Consider the following 17,754-nt stretch of genomic DNA (forward strand, 5'->3'; position numbering starts at 1 on the left):
GGGATAGGCCGGTATATAAATTCAATAAAATAAAATAAAAATACACTCCCCCCATCACTTGAATCCTGTGGTTCCCCCCCTAAAACGCTCCCATGTCCTCCCAGAACACTCATCTCTTCTGACTGCAGCCTGGGAAACTCTATATAGCCTTAGCCTCCCCATGCAAAGTGGCCCCTTTTCTCGGAGGAACGCTGCAACAGGTGAGAAAGGCGCTTCTGGCGCGCAGGGTGGGCGGTGGCGGCGGCGGCCTCAGCAGCAGCTGCACAGCCTCCCAGGGCCTCTTGTTGAAAGGTCTCCTAGCAACCTCCCGGCCAATGGGGCGCCGCGTGGGGAAGGGGGAGGCGGGGCCCGCGCAGTTAGCCCGCGCGTGGGCGGGGCCAGGTCGGTTAGTGCCGGAGGCGGCGGCGGCGGCGGCGAAGGAGGTAGAAGCAGCCGAGGTCGCCAGCTTGCCCCGCCCCCCTGTCCTCTCGCAGCAGCAGCAGCAGCAGGTGGGCAGCGCCAGGTGCCTGGCAGGTGAGGGGGGGGCAGCTGCCGCTCAGCCCAGCGGGGGGTGGGGTGGGGGGGCGGAGTTGCCCCAGGAGCAGGTTTGGGCTTGGGGGGCGGCAGCTCACCCGCCCCACCCCGAGGTGGGTGGGGGGTAGGGAGGGGAGGAGAATAGGAAATAATACCAAGGGCGGGGGGGGGGGGAGAGAGAGACAGATGCATAGGGAGGCGGTGCGCACGTGGAAGCGGGCCTTGCGGGGGGGGGTGCTAGCTCGAGCTGCAACTGCATTGTAGATTTTGGAAGGGAGCACGAGGGTCATCTAGTCCAACCCCGTTCTGCAATGCAGAACCCTCACGACCCTGAGGTTAAGAATTTGGGGACAGGGGTCTCAAGCACCCACGTGCGCTTACACCGCCCACGGGGTGGGATTGGGTGGGGCTCCGCCTACAGCGTTAATCCCTAAATCCCCTGTGGTGACGTGTTGTTTTTTTCTCTCTGTCTATCTCGTCCAGTTCTGATCTCTTGTCTGCTTGTAAGTAGCCAAACTGGATTCCCTGCCTCTCCTCCCCCCACTCCCGAGCTTTTGGAGATTTAAGTCCAGCCCCCCTCTTAAGTTGATGCGAGCTGTTTGTGGATCTGGTTAATCATTGCTTGGGACAGTCAAGGTTGTCTGCTAGTTTGGTATATGCCACAGGGATTACACCTGGTTGTTTTCCAGTTCACACTGTGCTTGAGCTGCGAAGTGTGGTTCTTGTGCGTTTTCTTAGCTCAGGTGGAAAGAAAAAATAGCAACATCATCTAGCATTAGAAGGAGAAATGGAAATGATAGTGTTGTACTTACTAAACTTATTTTTATCCACCAGGCTTTTTTAAAATTGTGGTTGTATAGCCTTTATGCAGTCCAGTTTCCCCAGATCTTTCCGGAGATTGCATGCTGATTCTTGTTACAGCGCAAAGACATTGTCCATCAGTTGCAGATAAACTGTTTATTGTCACCTCCTCTTGCTACCTTATGCTTAGTACTCATGCTTCCCCAGACATCTAGTATAAAACATACAGGAGACAAACAAAGAGCTTGTTAGAAAATTTTAATGTTAGTTATAGAGTTGTATAATTGCATCATTTCTGTGGCCCCTTAAATTATCCTTTGCAAAATTGGTTTTGTTTCATACGGATAACAGAGCTGTCTATTAAGGAGATTACTTGCCAAATGAAAGGCTTAAGCTTTTATAAACTCTCTTTGCAATCTAATCTTAGAACACAGTTCTCCATGTGCTGTTCCTAGTTATGGTGTGCAACACCGTCTCCTATAATGACTTAACATACATCCTTACCCATGGTTAATCTCTGAAGCCATGAGCAGCTGTGAACGAGATTTGAAATAAAGTTATGTGATGTCAACTCTTTTATGGATGCTTTGTCTCAACATTTGCAAAATAATCTGAACCCTGTTAGGGGAGGTACATATGCTGCCGCGGAAAGGGGGTTGTGTTTTTAAGAACTTGGAGCAAGCCTCTTTTCTTTTTGGATGACACAGCATGTGGTATTGAAAAGGCAGATGGTGTAATGTGATTGCACTGTAGTGCTGTAGGAACCTATTTATCTTCTGTCACTTAATTCTGAACTAGCCGGGGTTCTAAAATCTCACTTTAAACCTATTTATCAAGTCTAAATCATTTACAGCACCATATGAGCTTATAATCAAGCTGTTCTGCATGGAAAGGCTTGCAGTAAAGCTGTCAATATGAATTTGTTTTTAAACCTACAGTTAAAATTTGCAACTCTCATAGTCTGAATTCAACCTTGTGTTTACCTGTGTTCACTCTGTTCTGTGAAAATATTTATTCCTGGTGAGGGAATCCTAAGGCACAAATCGAAAATCCACACTGAAGCAAACCAATCAATTGTTGTATGTTATATAGAGTGACAGGAAACATAGATGGGCAGTACAACACAGATGTAGTTAAGTAACATCTAGTGCTGGTGACTGTTAAATTGGGTTGAATTTTGTACTACCCAAAATTATAAATTCATTCTAGGGCTATTGAAAGCCAGTGTGGTGTAGTGTTTGGGTTCAAATCACTATATGGCCACAAAACTTGCTGGGTCACCATGGGTCAGTGGTTGCCTCTTCGCCTATAATTTGATCTCTTTGGAGGAAGCGAGCCTAAAAATGTAATAGCTACTGGCATGTCAATGTCAAGAAAGCATTTCTCTTACATAAAATATAGGTAGCCACTATGCATCTTTTGAGCATGGATGCGTAAATGAGAGAGTTTGCTACAACCAGAGGTGAGGTAGCTGGGTAGAGGAGACTTTGGACCCTATAAACTTTTATTTGTGAGAGGATTGGCTCATGATTTCCATTTTCACTTTTAGCATATTATAAAGTCACCACGGGGTTATTTTCCTTAAGACGGTTTTGCTCCTTCCTATGAATGTGGCTTAAGCTGATGTTTTTCTCCACTTCAGGGAGCTAGTTCTGAAGTTTATACCCTGACGCCGTCAATACTTCTTGCTACATGGAGTGATGAAGTAATCACCACGCAAAATTGGCTTGGTAGCATAAAAAAAAGAATAGAGGTAAATCGTCGATAACAATTTTGTTCAATTCTGATGTCATATTCTGACCTCGAGTGAATCAGATTTTCTTCCCAGTTTTGAAAATCACAGAAATATTGTCAGTAATGTCTCTTCCCTCTTTGTGCAGCACACTTTTTTTGGGAGGAATTAACACGGATTCCTGAATGCTTCTATTTCCCCCCCTCTGTGAAGAATACAGAGTTGATGTGATTGCATATTGATAAACTTCCAATGTATAAAACGCTTTCATTGCTTATAAGAGCACATTTGCCATACACGGATGATAAGGCAATTTGTCTAACGCAACCCTGTTACTTTTCCTTTTCTTCACATGGATGATTAAGTATTGATTTGTAACTTGAGGTTTACCTAACTATCGCAAACCTCTGCATGGTGATGCATTTATGAACAGTTAGCCAGGCCCATGGATCTGAAAATCAAAGAGTGTGGCTTCTAACATACATAGAATGCCTTCTGTGCCTGCTTTAGCCTCTCATTTGATTTAAATACTCACGTTAATCTAAAATGTTCTTGCTATTTTAGGAGATGCTTACGTAGGAGATTTAACCCGCAGTGGCTCATAATGCTTCTCTGCTGAAGCAGTTGATCTGTTTCTCTGGATGCGTTAGTTGCTATGGGAGATTGGAACACTGTTACAGTGCCAGCACTGTCCCCAGGTGAATTATTGAAGTCATAAGTTAAATTTTGGATGTCTTAATGCAGGAAGGGTTGATTATAATTATTAAAAGATCTTAGCAGTTGATAGTTGAGACTGACCGTCTGTATACAAAATAGTTAAATTAGTCTTTAAAATGGAAATGCATAACTATGTAACTGCTTCTAATAGGTTTTGCTGAAGAAAGTTGGTTTTTTCAGAAATGTGAGAGATATATATATAGCGAGTGAGAGAGAGAGGTAGCTAAGTATTTCCATCTAACAATCAACAGAAAATTTATTGTAATGTCTTGTATGTTCGGAATGTTGTGACTAACGTAGTAAGCTTTGTTGGGGAAAGTTGAGGTATAAGATACTGTATCTACAAGGTCACTCGTATTGATTATACATAAGAAAGAAGGAAAGCACATTCGTTATTTAATCAGATGCAAAGCTTCACAGTGAGAGATATTGCCACAAATCTTTTGGAATTGTTCTTATAATTAGCTTGCTGGATGCCATAGCTCTCGGTTTCCAACGTTAAGCTGCCATTGGTTAGTCATCCAAATTCTTCAATTGTGTATTGTTTATTTTTGTTACGCAGGAATTACACTTGCCTTGAAACCAATTGAATGGTCTCTGATGATGGGTATACATGTTTGAGTAAAACAAAAACGATTGGTAATATTTTTGTAATATTTTGCTTTTTCCTCTCCAGATAATATCACTTGGTATACCTCAGGCAGAAACATGTCCCCCTCAAGCTTAAGTGCACAGCAAGCGCATTGCTCACCACTGCCTTTGTCCAAAAGTGCGCACAGCTTTTTCAGTGCCTTCTGCACAGAAGAGAATGTTGAACAGAGCCTCTCCTATCTTAACAGGGTAAATTGACTTAATTGTGTAGCAAATATAAGCATGCTCTTTGAGGAATGAATGTGCCACTCCCACCCACCCACCCACCATTTGCTCCTTATGGCAGAAATAGTACTCTGTTTGATAAAGACCTGAATGTTGCCAGAGATTGGTTTAAAAGGAATTTGTTCTGTTGCGCTAGGAGCTGACCACGCTGGGCTTCCCTTCGCTTTATGCAGACTCCAGAGGCAAAGAGTTAAACGTGGTATCAGTTTTAAACTGTGTGAATGACATGTTGTTGCTTCAGCGCAAGACTCTGCGAGCTCAGGAAGAAACAGAAACCCAGCATCTAAAACTGGGTAGCGACATGGACCACCTCCAGAACAGCTATACTAAGTTAAAGGTGCAACATTTTATTATTAATTGTTTTATTTTATTTGGATTGCTCGTTTGCTCTTGATTCCATGGCAGGTTACAGCCATAAAATTCATTGAAACGCCACCAACATATCAGAATGCAGCATGACAGCAGACAATAATAATAATAGTAGTAGTAGTAGTAGTAGTAGTAGTAGTAGTAGTAGTAATAATAATAATAATAATAATAATAATAATAATAAATTTATTATTTATACCCCACCCATCTGGCTGAGTTTCCCCAGCCACTCTGGGCGGCTCCCAATCAAGTGTTAAAAACAGTACAGCATTAAATATTGAAAACTTCCCTGAACAGAGCTGCCTTCAGATGTCTTTTAAAGATAGGATAGCTGCTTATTTCCTTCACATCTGAAGGGAGGGTGTTCCACAGGGTGGGCGCCACTACTGAGAAGGCCCTCTGTTTGGTTCCCTGTAACTTCACTTCTCGCAATGAGGGAACCGCCAGAAGGCCCTCGGCGCTGGATCTCAGTGTCCGAGCCAACTCAGTGTTTAACTGGCACCAAAAGATTAATGATGGTTCAAACTGTTTTCCAAGGAGGAGGGAGTTCCATAAACAGGGTGCCATCTTAGAGAAGGTGATTTCTCATGCCATTGTGCAGTGATTGCTCCCTAAGAAATGAACAGCGAGAGGGGCCTTTCCTGATAACCTTAGCACAAGGGGCACAAATAGGAAGAGATGGCTCTTTCAAATATTTGTGCCCCGAGTCATTTTGCTTTTAATGCTAACTCCTTGAATTGGGCTTGGTAGCATACGGTAGGCGAAGATTATTCTGAGATACCGAGCTGATCACCTGGTCTGATTTCTATTTATCTTCTGAAGTAGAATTTGGATTTATTATTGCAGGTAAATAGGATATTTTAAATGTGCGCTTTGATGTCAACTGACTTACTTAGAATGCCTTCAGTATTTTGTAAGGGAACTCGCTTCAGCCTTGTCAGGGATGCAATGTTTAGCTTCCCTGTGTGCCACAATATAGGCATGTATTTTTTTTAGAGTATATCACATGAAAAACTCATAGCGATTAGAGCAAATTCTTGAAGTTGCATTTCACATCAGGGGGCCTTTTACTGCCATATCCTTTTGGTTGGGTCTTCATAGCAGTGCGCTTTATTTAATTCAGAGCAGCGCTACAGCCAGGGCCTTTTTGCAACAATATTCACGGGTATGGAGTACTGGAACATTTATATTTTATATTTATTTTTTTGCTGCCTGTGCCAGCCATTTTATGCAGGCACTCATGGCACTTTTATCGCTATATGAGTATGGTCATATCTCTCTCTCTCTCTCTCTCTTTTAAAAAAGCACTTGCTATGGTAGATATCCTGGTGGCTCTCTCTTTAACACAGCATGGTTAACACAGCACACTTTGCATGCAGTAGTATAAATGGTTCTCAGCCTTACCACTTCTAGCCTTGTGTAAATGGATTAATTGCAGAAGGCAGAGTGTGCTGTGCAACGCGCAGGGTCGCAACTAGGATTAGTCCCTCCTTATTCCAGGTCTGCAGGTTGGAGGCAAATTGAACAACTTCATTAAAATACAGAAGAACATAGAACTTGATTTCAATGCATTCCATGAAGGTAAGCTGTTGTGCTAATGCCCTGGGGTTCAGACGAATAGAAGCCAATCGCTTAGTACTAAGTGTTTGCTTCTGTGACCGAACCCTACAATCTCAGTAGTTTGGCAGCAGCCAGTTGTGTTCCAGGTAAACTTGTGAGAGTGAATTGTGGGTCACTTCCTCTCCCCCTCTTTTTTTTTTTAAACAGGAGCAGCTGGAAGCCTCTAGAAGAGAAATAGTTGGACTTCAAGAAAGGGACAGGCAGTTGCAATGCAAGAACAGGAATCTACACCAGTTGCTAAAAACGGAAAAAGATGAGGTTAGTCAGCCTGTACGTTGATGGCAGTGGCATTGATAATTTTTGCTAGACTGAGTGAACTTTAAAAAAAATATTGCCAGGCTTTCATTTAAAAGGAAATTCACTAGGTGTGGAGTTGTTGAAACCTGTGTTTGCAGCAGGCTTGTGTAATTGACGGTGTGGAAGCTGTAGCCCTCCAGATGGTGATGGACTACAACTCCCATCATCACTGACCAGCACTGGCTGCTGGTTTTCTGGGGTTCTAAAATGTGAAAGCTTCCCACACAAGTACACATGGTTGCCTTCCGCAATTTGGAAGGTGACATGACCAGGGGCTAGAGCTGGCATACTCAATGCGGGTGGTGCTGTGGTCTAAACCACTGAGCCTGTTGGGCTCGCCGGTCATAAGGTTGGCGGTTCGAATCCCTGCGATGGAGTGAGCTCCCGTTGCTCTGTTCTAGCTCCTGCCAACCTAGCAGTTTGAAAGCACGCCAGTGCAAGTAGATAAATAGATACTGCTGTGGTGGTAAGGTAAAGGATGTTTCCGTGTGCTCTGGTTTCCATCACGGTGTTCCATTGTGCCAGAAGTGGTTTAGTCATGCTGACCGCATGATCTGGAAAGCTGTCTATGGACAAACGCCGGCTCCCTCACCCTGAAAGCAAGATGAGCGCCACACCCCATAGTCACCTTTGACTATGTCCAGGGGTCCTTTACCTTTTACCTTTACTCAACCCAGCAGCCCACCTATTTTGTGTTAAATAAACACATTTCTAGGAAACTCTGCACTGCATCTGCAGTTTCATACCACAGGTAATCAAGTTGTTTTCACGATTATTAACTCTGAAATGAAATAGAGGTGATTTAGCGTTACAGTGGTGCCCCGCAAGACGAATGCCTCGCAAGACGGAAAACTCGCTAGACGAAAGAGTTTTCCGTTTTGGAGGTGCTTCGCAAAACGAATTTCCTATGGGCTTGCTTCGCAAGACAACAATGTCTTGCGAGTTCCTGCTGGTTTTTTTTCCTTCCCCCCTTTTTTCTAAGCCGCTAAGCCGCTTATCAGCTGATCCGATCAGCAGATAAGCCGCTAAAAGCTGCTAAAAGCCGCTAATAGCGCTGATAGCGCTAATCCGCTAATCCGTCAATGGGCTTGCTTCGCAAGACGAAAAAACCGCTAGACGAAGAGAATCACAGAACAGATTATTTTCGTCTTGCGAGGCACCACTGTATTAGCATCTTAGTTTTTCATTCTAAATCTGCTCAGTAGCTTTGAAGTAAGGTTACCAGACGTTCCTGTTTCCTGGGGACAGTCCCTGGATTTACAAATCAGACCCCATACAAAATCCATTGAAGTTGAGAAGTGTCCCCAGATTCATTGAAAATAATCTGGTAACCTTACTTGAAGGACTCTTTGGAACACTAGGGAAGGTTGTGTAGGCAAAAGAGAATTTGTGGGTCACCCCTCCCCTTTTATTTGGCTCAAGGAAGCTTCCACTGTATCAAAGAGCTTTCCAGAAGCAGTGACACAATTGCATCCAAACCAATAATTGGAATTTCTGGCTGCATCAATAGCAGAAATACTGACCTAAGCAGTTTCATATTAGGCAGGAATTTTAATTCAAAATCAAGAGTAATCTTTTCTTTAAAAATATGCATTTTGTAGGTACAGAAACTACAGAACATTGTTGCAAGTCGAGCCACCCAGTACAATCATGATATGAAGAGGAAAGAAAGAGAATACAACAAACTGAAGGAGCGCTTTCATCAACTTCTTATGAACAAGAAAGATAAAAAAATGAGTATGTCTTCTAAATCTTTTTCTAGGGGTGGGGCTGGTCAGTTTTGTTCCCCATTCTAGTTTTAATTTATCAGTCATTCCCTTTTTTGTTTCCAAACTGATAGGCATGGAAACTCCTAAATTTTGGTAAATTCTGGCAGTTTAGGGACTGTTCCTCAGGTTGCATTGTCCAAACATCATGATGTATAGTGCAGGAAAAGTGGTACCTTTGAAGAAACACAGTACAGTTGTACCTTGGAAGTCCGTTTGACTTCCAAAACGTTTGGAAACCAAAATGCAGCTTCTGATTGGAAGCTGCGGTAGCCCCGTCGGACGTTTGGATTCCAAAGAATGTTCACAAACCGGAACAATCACTTCCGGGTTTGCGGAGCTGGGGAGCCAAAACATCCAAGTACCAAGGTGTTTGGGATCCAGGGTACGACTGTATATTGCTTTTCTCAGAACCTAACTTGATATGAAGCCTAACTCGGGGTTGGCAGGTAGATGGCACTGGATGTTTCTGGTATGTTTAGGTTTGGACATAGCAAGGACGACAACCAGTGCCAACTTGCCAATGTCCATCTGCATGAGGCTGAAAGTGGACAGTGTAATGGCACAGTCTCACTCACTTGGGCTTCTGTATTCACACAGCATAATGCAATACAAAATGTATGGTCAATTGGCATCTTCTAGGGTGTCTGAAACGTGTTTTTAATTTCTCCTTCTTGCAGCCATGGATGTTCTAAACTATGTAGGTAGAGTTGATGGCAAGAGAGGCGCATGGAGAACTGGGAAAACAGAAGCGAGGTGAGCCGGTCACCATCTAATGATAAAGAGCTATTACTGCATTATTTTTGCTTACGACACAGTTTTATTTTTGCATTTTTCATGCTTAGTTACTATGCATGTTCTGCTTTCAGAAATGAAGAGGAGATGTTCAAAGCTCTCTTAAACGAGTACGAACAGCGTCAGAAACAGCTTCTGATAGAAAATGCTGAGCTCAAAAAGTTGCTTCAGCAAATGAAGAAGGAGATAATCTCTCTCCTTCCACCACAGAAGCAGAAACCCAAGGAGAAGGCTGAAGATGGCAATGGAACTGTAAGTTTTAACACACACAGACACACACGCAAAAACAAAATTGCACCATAAGGTGTTGTATCATGAGATCGTATGAATTGTTTCTCACTTTTGTCTTCTGCGATTCATCTTTCAAATGGTTAGACTTGCATCTTCCACAAGCTGCTACTTGAGTAGTTCCGAACTAAGATAGCCATACAGTCCTGTTGAAATCAATGGGAATTAGTCACAAGTAACCTAACTTCTCCTGTTGACTTCAATATGTGCCATAGCCAGGCTCTAACTCCACATGTTTTATTTTCTGCAAGACAGGAATAGCAGATTTCTGTTCCTTGTGGGAGAGCATAGTTTATATATACGGGTGTGTTTTCATTAACTTGGGCATGTGGGAATTGTTGCTCTTAAACCAGAAATTAAATTTCTGCCAGCAGCATTTCATTTTTTTATATATTTCCCATTATTACACAAACTTCAGAGCTAGATTATATTTGCAAAACAGATTTACTCCAGCTAAACTGCCCTGGTATTTGACTCCCCTTATTATTCTACCTACTCTGTACGCCTGTATCTGCCAGTTACTTTCACTGCTTCCATAGTTATTAAAGCATCACTTGACAGTCTTCATAACATTTAACACTATAACATTTGAACACATTGTGTCATTCTTTTTTACTTTCAGTAGATGGAGTTATTGCTTTATTTTGCCACGAGAAACACCCTGGTTTATAGGATTGGAACTAGTGACTTGGGGTGCCAGGCTTAAAGCACGAGAGAAATTGGGAGATTCTTGGGGACTGAATTCATGTATCTTCTTTGAAGAATTATATTTTGTGTTTGTGTTTATTTTAAAAAAAAGATGATCAAGATGATTCCTGAAATGTTCTATGCTGCCTTTTCAACTGTATTTGCAGTATATTTGTCAAAAACATGTTTTTTAAAAAAGTTTTTGGAGCCAATGCAATTTCACAACCAGTTCTGAGTGGATCATGTCCAGAAAAACAGGATTTTAGAATTCTGAGCTGCCTTAACTGGTAGGAGATGCTGGTAAAGGCTATGGAAATATCCTTTTATTTAAGCGGTTTTCTAGAGGAGGTGTACACATTGTGCATATAAATAGCTGTGTAGATGAATAGCCTATGCTGGAAAGCATAATGTTGTAACCATAACTTATGTATATTTGTTTGAAGATTTATCTTTGTTTTTCAACTCAAAAAAAGTTAACAAAATAGACACGAGCACTAAAAGCTAAATATTTACAGTCAACCATCTACGTTAAAACACAAACTAAATCGACAGTATTAAAAGTAGGATAATATGAACCAAACAATCCCACAATTAGCTCATACAGTTTTGGAAACCTGCTGCTTCACGGATATCTTCTTAACCAAGAATTTCCTTTCAGGTTCTCTCAGACATGGAGGAGGACTCTGGAGAAGCAAATAAAGAGAATGTGTGGGAACTTTCTTGTGAAACAGTGCGTGAACAGCTTGCTAACAGCATTCGGAAACAGTGGAGAATGCTGAAAAATCATGTTGAAAACCTGGACAACCAAGGTAAAAGTAGAGATCTGCATCATACTTGTGACATCTTCAATCCTTCTGTAATGTTGGTTGAGCACTTGCTATGGAAATGCCTATTTAATACTGTTTTCTAGTAGTGCTGTGATCCCTCACTACAAACCATCTCAAGCAATAGAAACTGGATTTTCCTTACTACAGGGGAACAGCTAGAAGAAAGTTGCATTTAATACAATCATTTTATTTAAGATATATTATGACAGAAAAATTTCATTATGCCCTTCAGGAATTGGGGAACAAAACTTACACCATTGTCTATTTACAAATCACTTAATTCATAATCACACAAGCATTATTAGCAGGTTTGACTTTAATGGAAAATTCTTGGTCTCCCTTTGTCCTCAAACACTTTATCTCAGTTCTTTCAGTTGTAGAAGTTTTGAGAATAGCACTTCTGTTATCCTGTATTTTCAGGCATTTTGGGTTCTTCTGCTTTCCATCTCTCAAGTTTTCCCCTTCTATATATTACAGCCCCTAACAAGCTCAGTAATATCCAGTGCCCATTCCCCCCCCCCTTTGTACATTAAGTAAACAATCACATTCTGATTCCATTCAAGTCTTTTGGAGCCTTGCTAATGCCTTCATTGGACTTTTGGCAAATTGCTTTGAAATAAATGCTGGCTATTTATCTAATGACTAAGTGAGTCCATGTAGCCCCAGAGAACCTGAGCAATTTAACAGACAGCTGAGTGTTGGTTTTCTCCATTTCCATTATACAGAGGACTGGTGAGTATGATCTGTGCTGCAACACCTCCAGAATTTATTGACTTCTATTAAAAACGGTCGATTCTTTGTAGAGTTAGATTTTTCTCCTCTAGAACAAATTCAGTAACTATTTCTTAATAAAAAGGCAGAAATTAACAGAAGGCACTTTTCAAACTTGCAGTATCACATGTGCATTCTGGGTCACCGAATGAGAAAGATACAATCTCAAGAGAGAGCCATGAGCTAGAAGTCGAGAGGCTGCAGTTGGAAATTCAGCAGTGCAAAGAGATGGTGAAAACTCAGCAGCAGCTCTTACAGGTAAGCATCTTATCAGATACATGGTCTTAGATGAAGTGTGCAAGAGGTATCAAGTACCGCATTTTTCGCTCTATAAGACGCACCCGACCATAAGATGCACCTAGTTTTTAGAGGAGGAAAAGAAGAAACAAGAAAGCAACACAAAGCCTCCTGAGAGAAGAGGCAGGAGTGCTCCGGCTGCGCTCAAGAGGCTTTGCGTGGCTATCCCTGAAACCAGGAGAGCAGGAGGGATCGGTGCACACCGATCCCTCTTGCTCTTCTGACTTCAGCGATAGCTGCACAGCCTGCATTCGCTCCATAATATGCATGCACATTTCCCCTTACTTTTTAGGAGGGGAAAAGTGCGTCTTATAGAGCGAAAAATACAGTAGTTCAGTCTTAGCTTTCTACTTAACAATTTCCTCATGCTCTTTTAGATCTGTAGCACTTAAATAATAATAATACAGATCTACAAACAGTTTTAAAATGTACACATTTTAACATGATTTTAAGAAGTCTGCCTTGCCTTTGCATTGTTGGATCCTGGCACAAATGGAAAAGAACAAGGTCACAAATTCCTGAAGGGGATTATGCAGGCTTTTGTATCCTGGTGTGCTTCAGAACTAATTTTAGGAAGGAGGGCAAGGAAAACAAACCTCTAGCTGCTCTGCTTCCTTGCACTTTGAATTGACTAGTTTTAGAACTTTTCATGCCTGCTGCAGGTTACATAATGTTCCAAGTACAGAGCAGCTGAATTGAAATGGAATCTCTTTCTTATGCTCAGTAGTTCAGTTTATAGATTCCTCCTTTCCACCAACACATGTTTTTCTGACTTTTTGGCCTAGTAGAACACCTAGTTAATTATCTTTGTCAAGTTTATTTTGACTTTTTCTGGTAACTAAAGATAACTTAATTTTGGCCCAGGTAGTAGCTTCCAAATAATCACTTCTCATTCCCCCCCCCCCCGTACTTACGTGCAGCAGCAGCTAACTTCTCCATGTGATGATGACACCAATATGTTGCTAAAGGACTGTTACTTGCTGGAAGAAAAGGAGAGGCTGAAGGAGGAGTGGAAACTGTTCCGGGAACAGAAGAAGAACTTTGAGAGAGAGCGCAAAAGTTTTACAGAGGCTGCTATCAGGCTAGGACTTGAGGTACTCCAAATGATTCTGTGCTTTCTAAGGCTGGAGAGCAGCCTTTTTCTGTGCTTCTCAGGTAAATCAAATTACCAGGAACTAGAGCTGATCTGTGTAGCAGGCCTTGTTCATATTGTGTCCACTGTTTACCACACAATGAACACTCAAATGTTTGAAAGCAAAAGCAGGCAGGGCATGTTTAGGGGAGCTGCAGCTAGCTACAGCTTCTTTGCATTTATCTATTTGTATTTATAGATCTGCACCCCCCACTAAAACATGCCTGCTGTATGATGTCTGGTCAGCCTTTGGTTCTAATTCCAATCATCGCAGGTATTACAGCTTGTGGGTTCCCCTAGGTTGGCCTAGGGGGTGTTGAGCTAGAAGAGCCATGGACCTGATCTACCTTGGATGCTCTTAAATGCTTACAGTTTGTGCTCAGCAGCACCACAGTTCCAGGTGAAGCTCTGCAAAAGCTCTAAAACTTTGTGATAGCATTCCTTCTCTGTTTAGTGTGGGAGGTACGCAAGCAAATTTTTTCTATCCCTCTTTCTACAGGAAAGCAGAGGTGGTGTGAGTTTAGATCCAGTGAGCCAGTGTGGTGTAGTGGTTAAGAGCGGTAGACAAGTTATCTGGGGAACCGGGTTCGATTCCCCGCTCTTCCACATGCAGCAGCTGGGTGACCTTGGGCCAGTCACACTTATCTGAAGTCTCTCAGCCTCACTCACCTCACAGAGTGTTTGTTGTGGGGGAGGAAGGGAAAGGAGAATGTTAGCCGCTTTGTGACTCCTTCGGGGAGTGATAAAGCAGGATATCCAATCCAAACTCCTCCTCCTCCTCCTCTTCTTCTTTTAACTAAGCATCTCTTAGAAGCTCCTTTCTCACTCTTTCCTGCGCTTGCTCAGAGTGGATCCAAATTCACTCTTTGCTGCTTGTTCTCAGGCATCCTCTCCCTCTTTCATTTCTTCTTTCTTTTTGCCTTATAATCCTTTGAACCTATGAAAATCTGTGATGTTAAAGCTTCTGCGTCCTTCAAGTTAGAAGACTATGATCAACTCATGTGTTTTTCATAAGAGCAGAATAGTCCTTAGGTCAGATCCTTCTTTCATCTTTGAAGTCGACACCATATTTCACAGGACATTTTTCAAAGGAGCTTGCTCTTACTCCCTCATGTCCTGAACCTTTTCTGTTGCCCCAAATGTTCTCTGGCTGCTGAGCAAAACCTGGCACAAATTACCGTACACATCATTCAGAGAGACAATCTCTTTGTTTCCTTCCATCTCACCTCCTTGGGGGAAAAGGTCACCAGCCCTGCAATTGCCAGGTGGACCAAAGCCTGCTTAGCTTTGGCCTGTGAAGCACAGCAAATCCCAACACCTCTGAACAAAGGAGGTGAACATTCCACCAGTGTGGCTGCCGCCTCAATCAAATGTCTTCTGCCATCCTGGAAAGCTGCCAGGCAGCAACCTGGTCCTTGGATAAGCACCTTCACAAGATGCTACAACCAGGACTAAGGCATCTCCCCATTGGCCAGTGTTGAGTGGGTCCCCAGATGTTGTGGGACTACAACTCCCATCATTCCTAGCCAGCATGATCAGTGGTCAGGGATGATGGGAGTTGTAGTCCAACAACATCTGGGGACCCACAGGTTGAGAACCGCCGCCATAGGCAGTGTTTTCAGCCCAGAGTTGTCCTCCCTTTGTAAACAGCCACTTGCCCACCCAGTATTTAATAGAGCCTGTTACGTATTCCATCTTGGGAGAACTCCTTCACCAAACAGAGAATGGAATGTTGGTACTTGCAGGGAAGCTCATTTCTGATTTGGGGTGCAGATGTATTAAGCTTAAATTGGCTATCAAATTGTGCAGGAGGCTCTTTCATGGCCTCCTATAGCCAGGTCATTATGTGCATTATTAAATTGCTTTTTCTGCTGCAGACTTGGCCATGATGTGAAACCTATGGGGGGTGGGGTGGGGAAAGCTTAGGTTCAGTACCTGAAGTTGCATGGTCCATGTTTTCCTGTGTGAGTGGGAGATAACCCACCTCCACTAACCAAAGCAGAAGGGGACCTCCAGGTGAAGGCCAATGTTATGATCTTCTTTAACAGCCTGCGTTCAATTAATTTATTAAGTATAGTGCCAAGATGTATGTTGATTTGTTGTGGTAATTTTGGGTTTTCTCTTGGTGTAGAGGAAGGCATTTGAGGAGGATCGCGGGACTTGGCTGAAGCAACAGTTCTTGAGTATGACTCCTGACCAAAATAAATGCGATCACACGAAACCTCAAAGTGCCTTCTGGGGAAGTAAGACTTTTATAAAAAACTCTTCACAAACTCATTCTCCCTTTAACAGCAGAAATGCCTACCTTTAGCTGTAAATCTCTAAGACTAAATTTGTGGTGATAAGTGCAATATTGTTCACTGGATTTTTGTTGTATACACTTAGTGTAAGTAAAGGACATGATAAAGGACAAGGCGGTGTACTGCAATGATTTTATTTTGCTTCCTAATGAACTGCTCGCTGCACCAACAAACCTCTAGTAGCTTCCCGGCTCTGACAGCATTTGGCATTATTGTTTCCTAAGAAGCAACATTTGTTTTGCAGGTACCGACTCGGATTATCCATTAGCAAATTTCAGGTATCGCCAAAAGAAACTGAACCACATGACCAATGCCTCCAAATTCTCAGATGTTTGTCAGGCAGCTCTGCATATCCTTGAGAACAGGTATCCACGTTTATTCTATCACTTTTACCTCCCCTTCCCTACAGCATTAAAAAGTTAACAGGCTGTGGTAGAAATATTAACGAACCTCAGAAGTTTTTGGATTAGATGTTTGTTCCAAGAGATGTTAGAATCACTTGACTCTGTGTAATAATTGTTCTCTTGCATAGGAGTTTAAAACAAGCATCAACAAACCATTGTGGGGGGGGGTACTGATAATTGCCTGCACAGGAGGCCTGGCAGACTAAAAAAGTTTTCAGCAGGCATTTAAAAGTTGTCACAGAAGGCGCCCGATGAATCTCTATTGACAGAGTATTCCGCAATACTGGGCCAATGACACAACTTGGTTTCTTCTTGTTGTCACACGAACCTCACCAACTTGGGGAACGGTCAGCAATGCTCCTGCATAGGGTCTCAGTGACTGAGCTGTGATATAAGGGTTCAGGGTGTTCCCTGAGTTGCCTTGGAGTGGACCTAAGTTGTTCAGGGACTTGTAAATCAATACAAGAACCTTGAACCTGCCTTGGTGGTAAATGGGCAGTCAGTGCAGCTGTTTTAACAATGGTGTCATACATTTTCGGCCAGAAACTCCCATCAGCGGCCCTCAAGTTTATTGTCGCACACCTGGCCATAGAGCTGTCGTTGGAATTGTTCAGGGCAGGGCAAGTCTACACAACGTAGACCAAGCCGATTGTATCCCACCAGCCCTGTGTTTTGCTTGGCATGGGCCATTCCTTGCACCATGGAGGTAGAAAATGAAGAACCCAGTGGTACATTGCCATATATAATTGCCGTATAGAATTGGTAAACGGTGCCTGTCTTGGGGGAGGTGTCATAAATTGCGTGAGCCAGGGCTCCTCCTCCAAATTAACGTGCTTGACCCTCTCTTCTTGTTTCTGTTTCTCCTTCGCCTCAAGTGCTCCTCTGGATAAAACGCCCGATGACCGAAAGCCAAGTCAGGTTAGAAAGGAACAGTTGAGGAAGATGCAGACTACTGATGCCAGTCCCGTTGCGCAAGACGATGTGGACAGCTTGCACATGCCACTGCCAGCAAACTTATGCACAGAGCACATAGATAACTTGCCTTAGATTCTCGGACCTCTTTCACTCTCTCTCTCTCTCTCTCTCTCTCTCTCTCTTTGCTTAACTGGATGTGTCCATAAACTTTCGTTTGGCGAAACAGGGTGTTTGTTTTTCATGGAATCAATCAGCGGACATTGATAGCGGTTGTGCTGTATGTGTGGCTTTTTAAGGATTCTCTCCCCCCCCCCACCATCCCAGCCCTCACTTTGGACCTTTCCTGTCTGTACCCTTTTGAAAGGCTGTTTAAAAATATATGTCTTGAAACAGATTATATTCTTAGAGCAGAAGACGTTCTTGAACGGAAGGAATGTTTGAATCTTCTGATAGTGAAATTGTATTTTTTACTTCAGGTACTAGTAGTGCTTTTAGCACTAGTATGGGGGAGTATTCACTTGCGTCTCAAGTGTAACTGGCATTGAAACTCTCCCCCCCCCCCAACTTGAATGTACAGCATATTGCAGGTGATTAACACGGCAGGTTCTATATTTATTGTGTGACTTTGGGATTACCTCTTTTCATAA

At 42.8% G+C, this 17,754-nt stretch overlaps 1 protein-coding gene across 2 annotated transcripts; it reads left to right on the forward strand.

The window, feature by feature from the left end:
* Positions 1-3,610: 3,610 nt before the first annotated feature.
* SSX2IP (SSX family member 2 interacting protein) lies at positions 3,611-17,330 on the forward strand. Of its 2 annotated transcripts, none has more exons than XM_082228460.1 (13): positions 3,611-3,744; positions 4,440-4,603; positions 4,776-4,976; positions 6,776-6,886; positions 8,527-8,662; positions 9,372-9,447; positions 9,561-9,738; positions 11,120-11,270; positions 12,181-12,317; positions 13,277-13,450; positions 15,620-15,731; positions 16,033-16,153; positions 17,068-17,330. In XM_082228460.1, the coding sequence occupies exons 1-13, from the start codon at positions 3,702-3,704 to the stop codon at positions 17,237-17,239; spliced, it is 1,776 nt and encodes a 591-aa protein (XP_082084586.1). In that variant the 5' UTR covers positions 3,611-3,701; the 3' UTR covers positions 17,240-17,330. The 2 variants fall into 2 exon arrangements, with proteins under 2 accessions (XP_082084586.1, XP_082084587.1); XM_082228461.1 differs by having other exon boundaries at positions 13,280-13,450.
* The last annotated feature ends 424 nt before the right edge of the window (positions 17,331-17,754 follow it).

Source organism: Podarcis vaucheri (assembly GCF_965113315.1).
Source record: "Podarcis vaucheri genome assembly, chromosome: 6".
NCBI classification, from domain to species: domain Eukaryota; kingdom Metazoa; phylum Chordata; class Lepidosauria; order Squamata; family Lacertidae; genus Podarcis; species Podarcis vaucheri.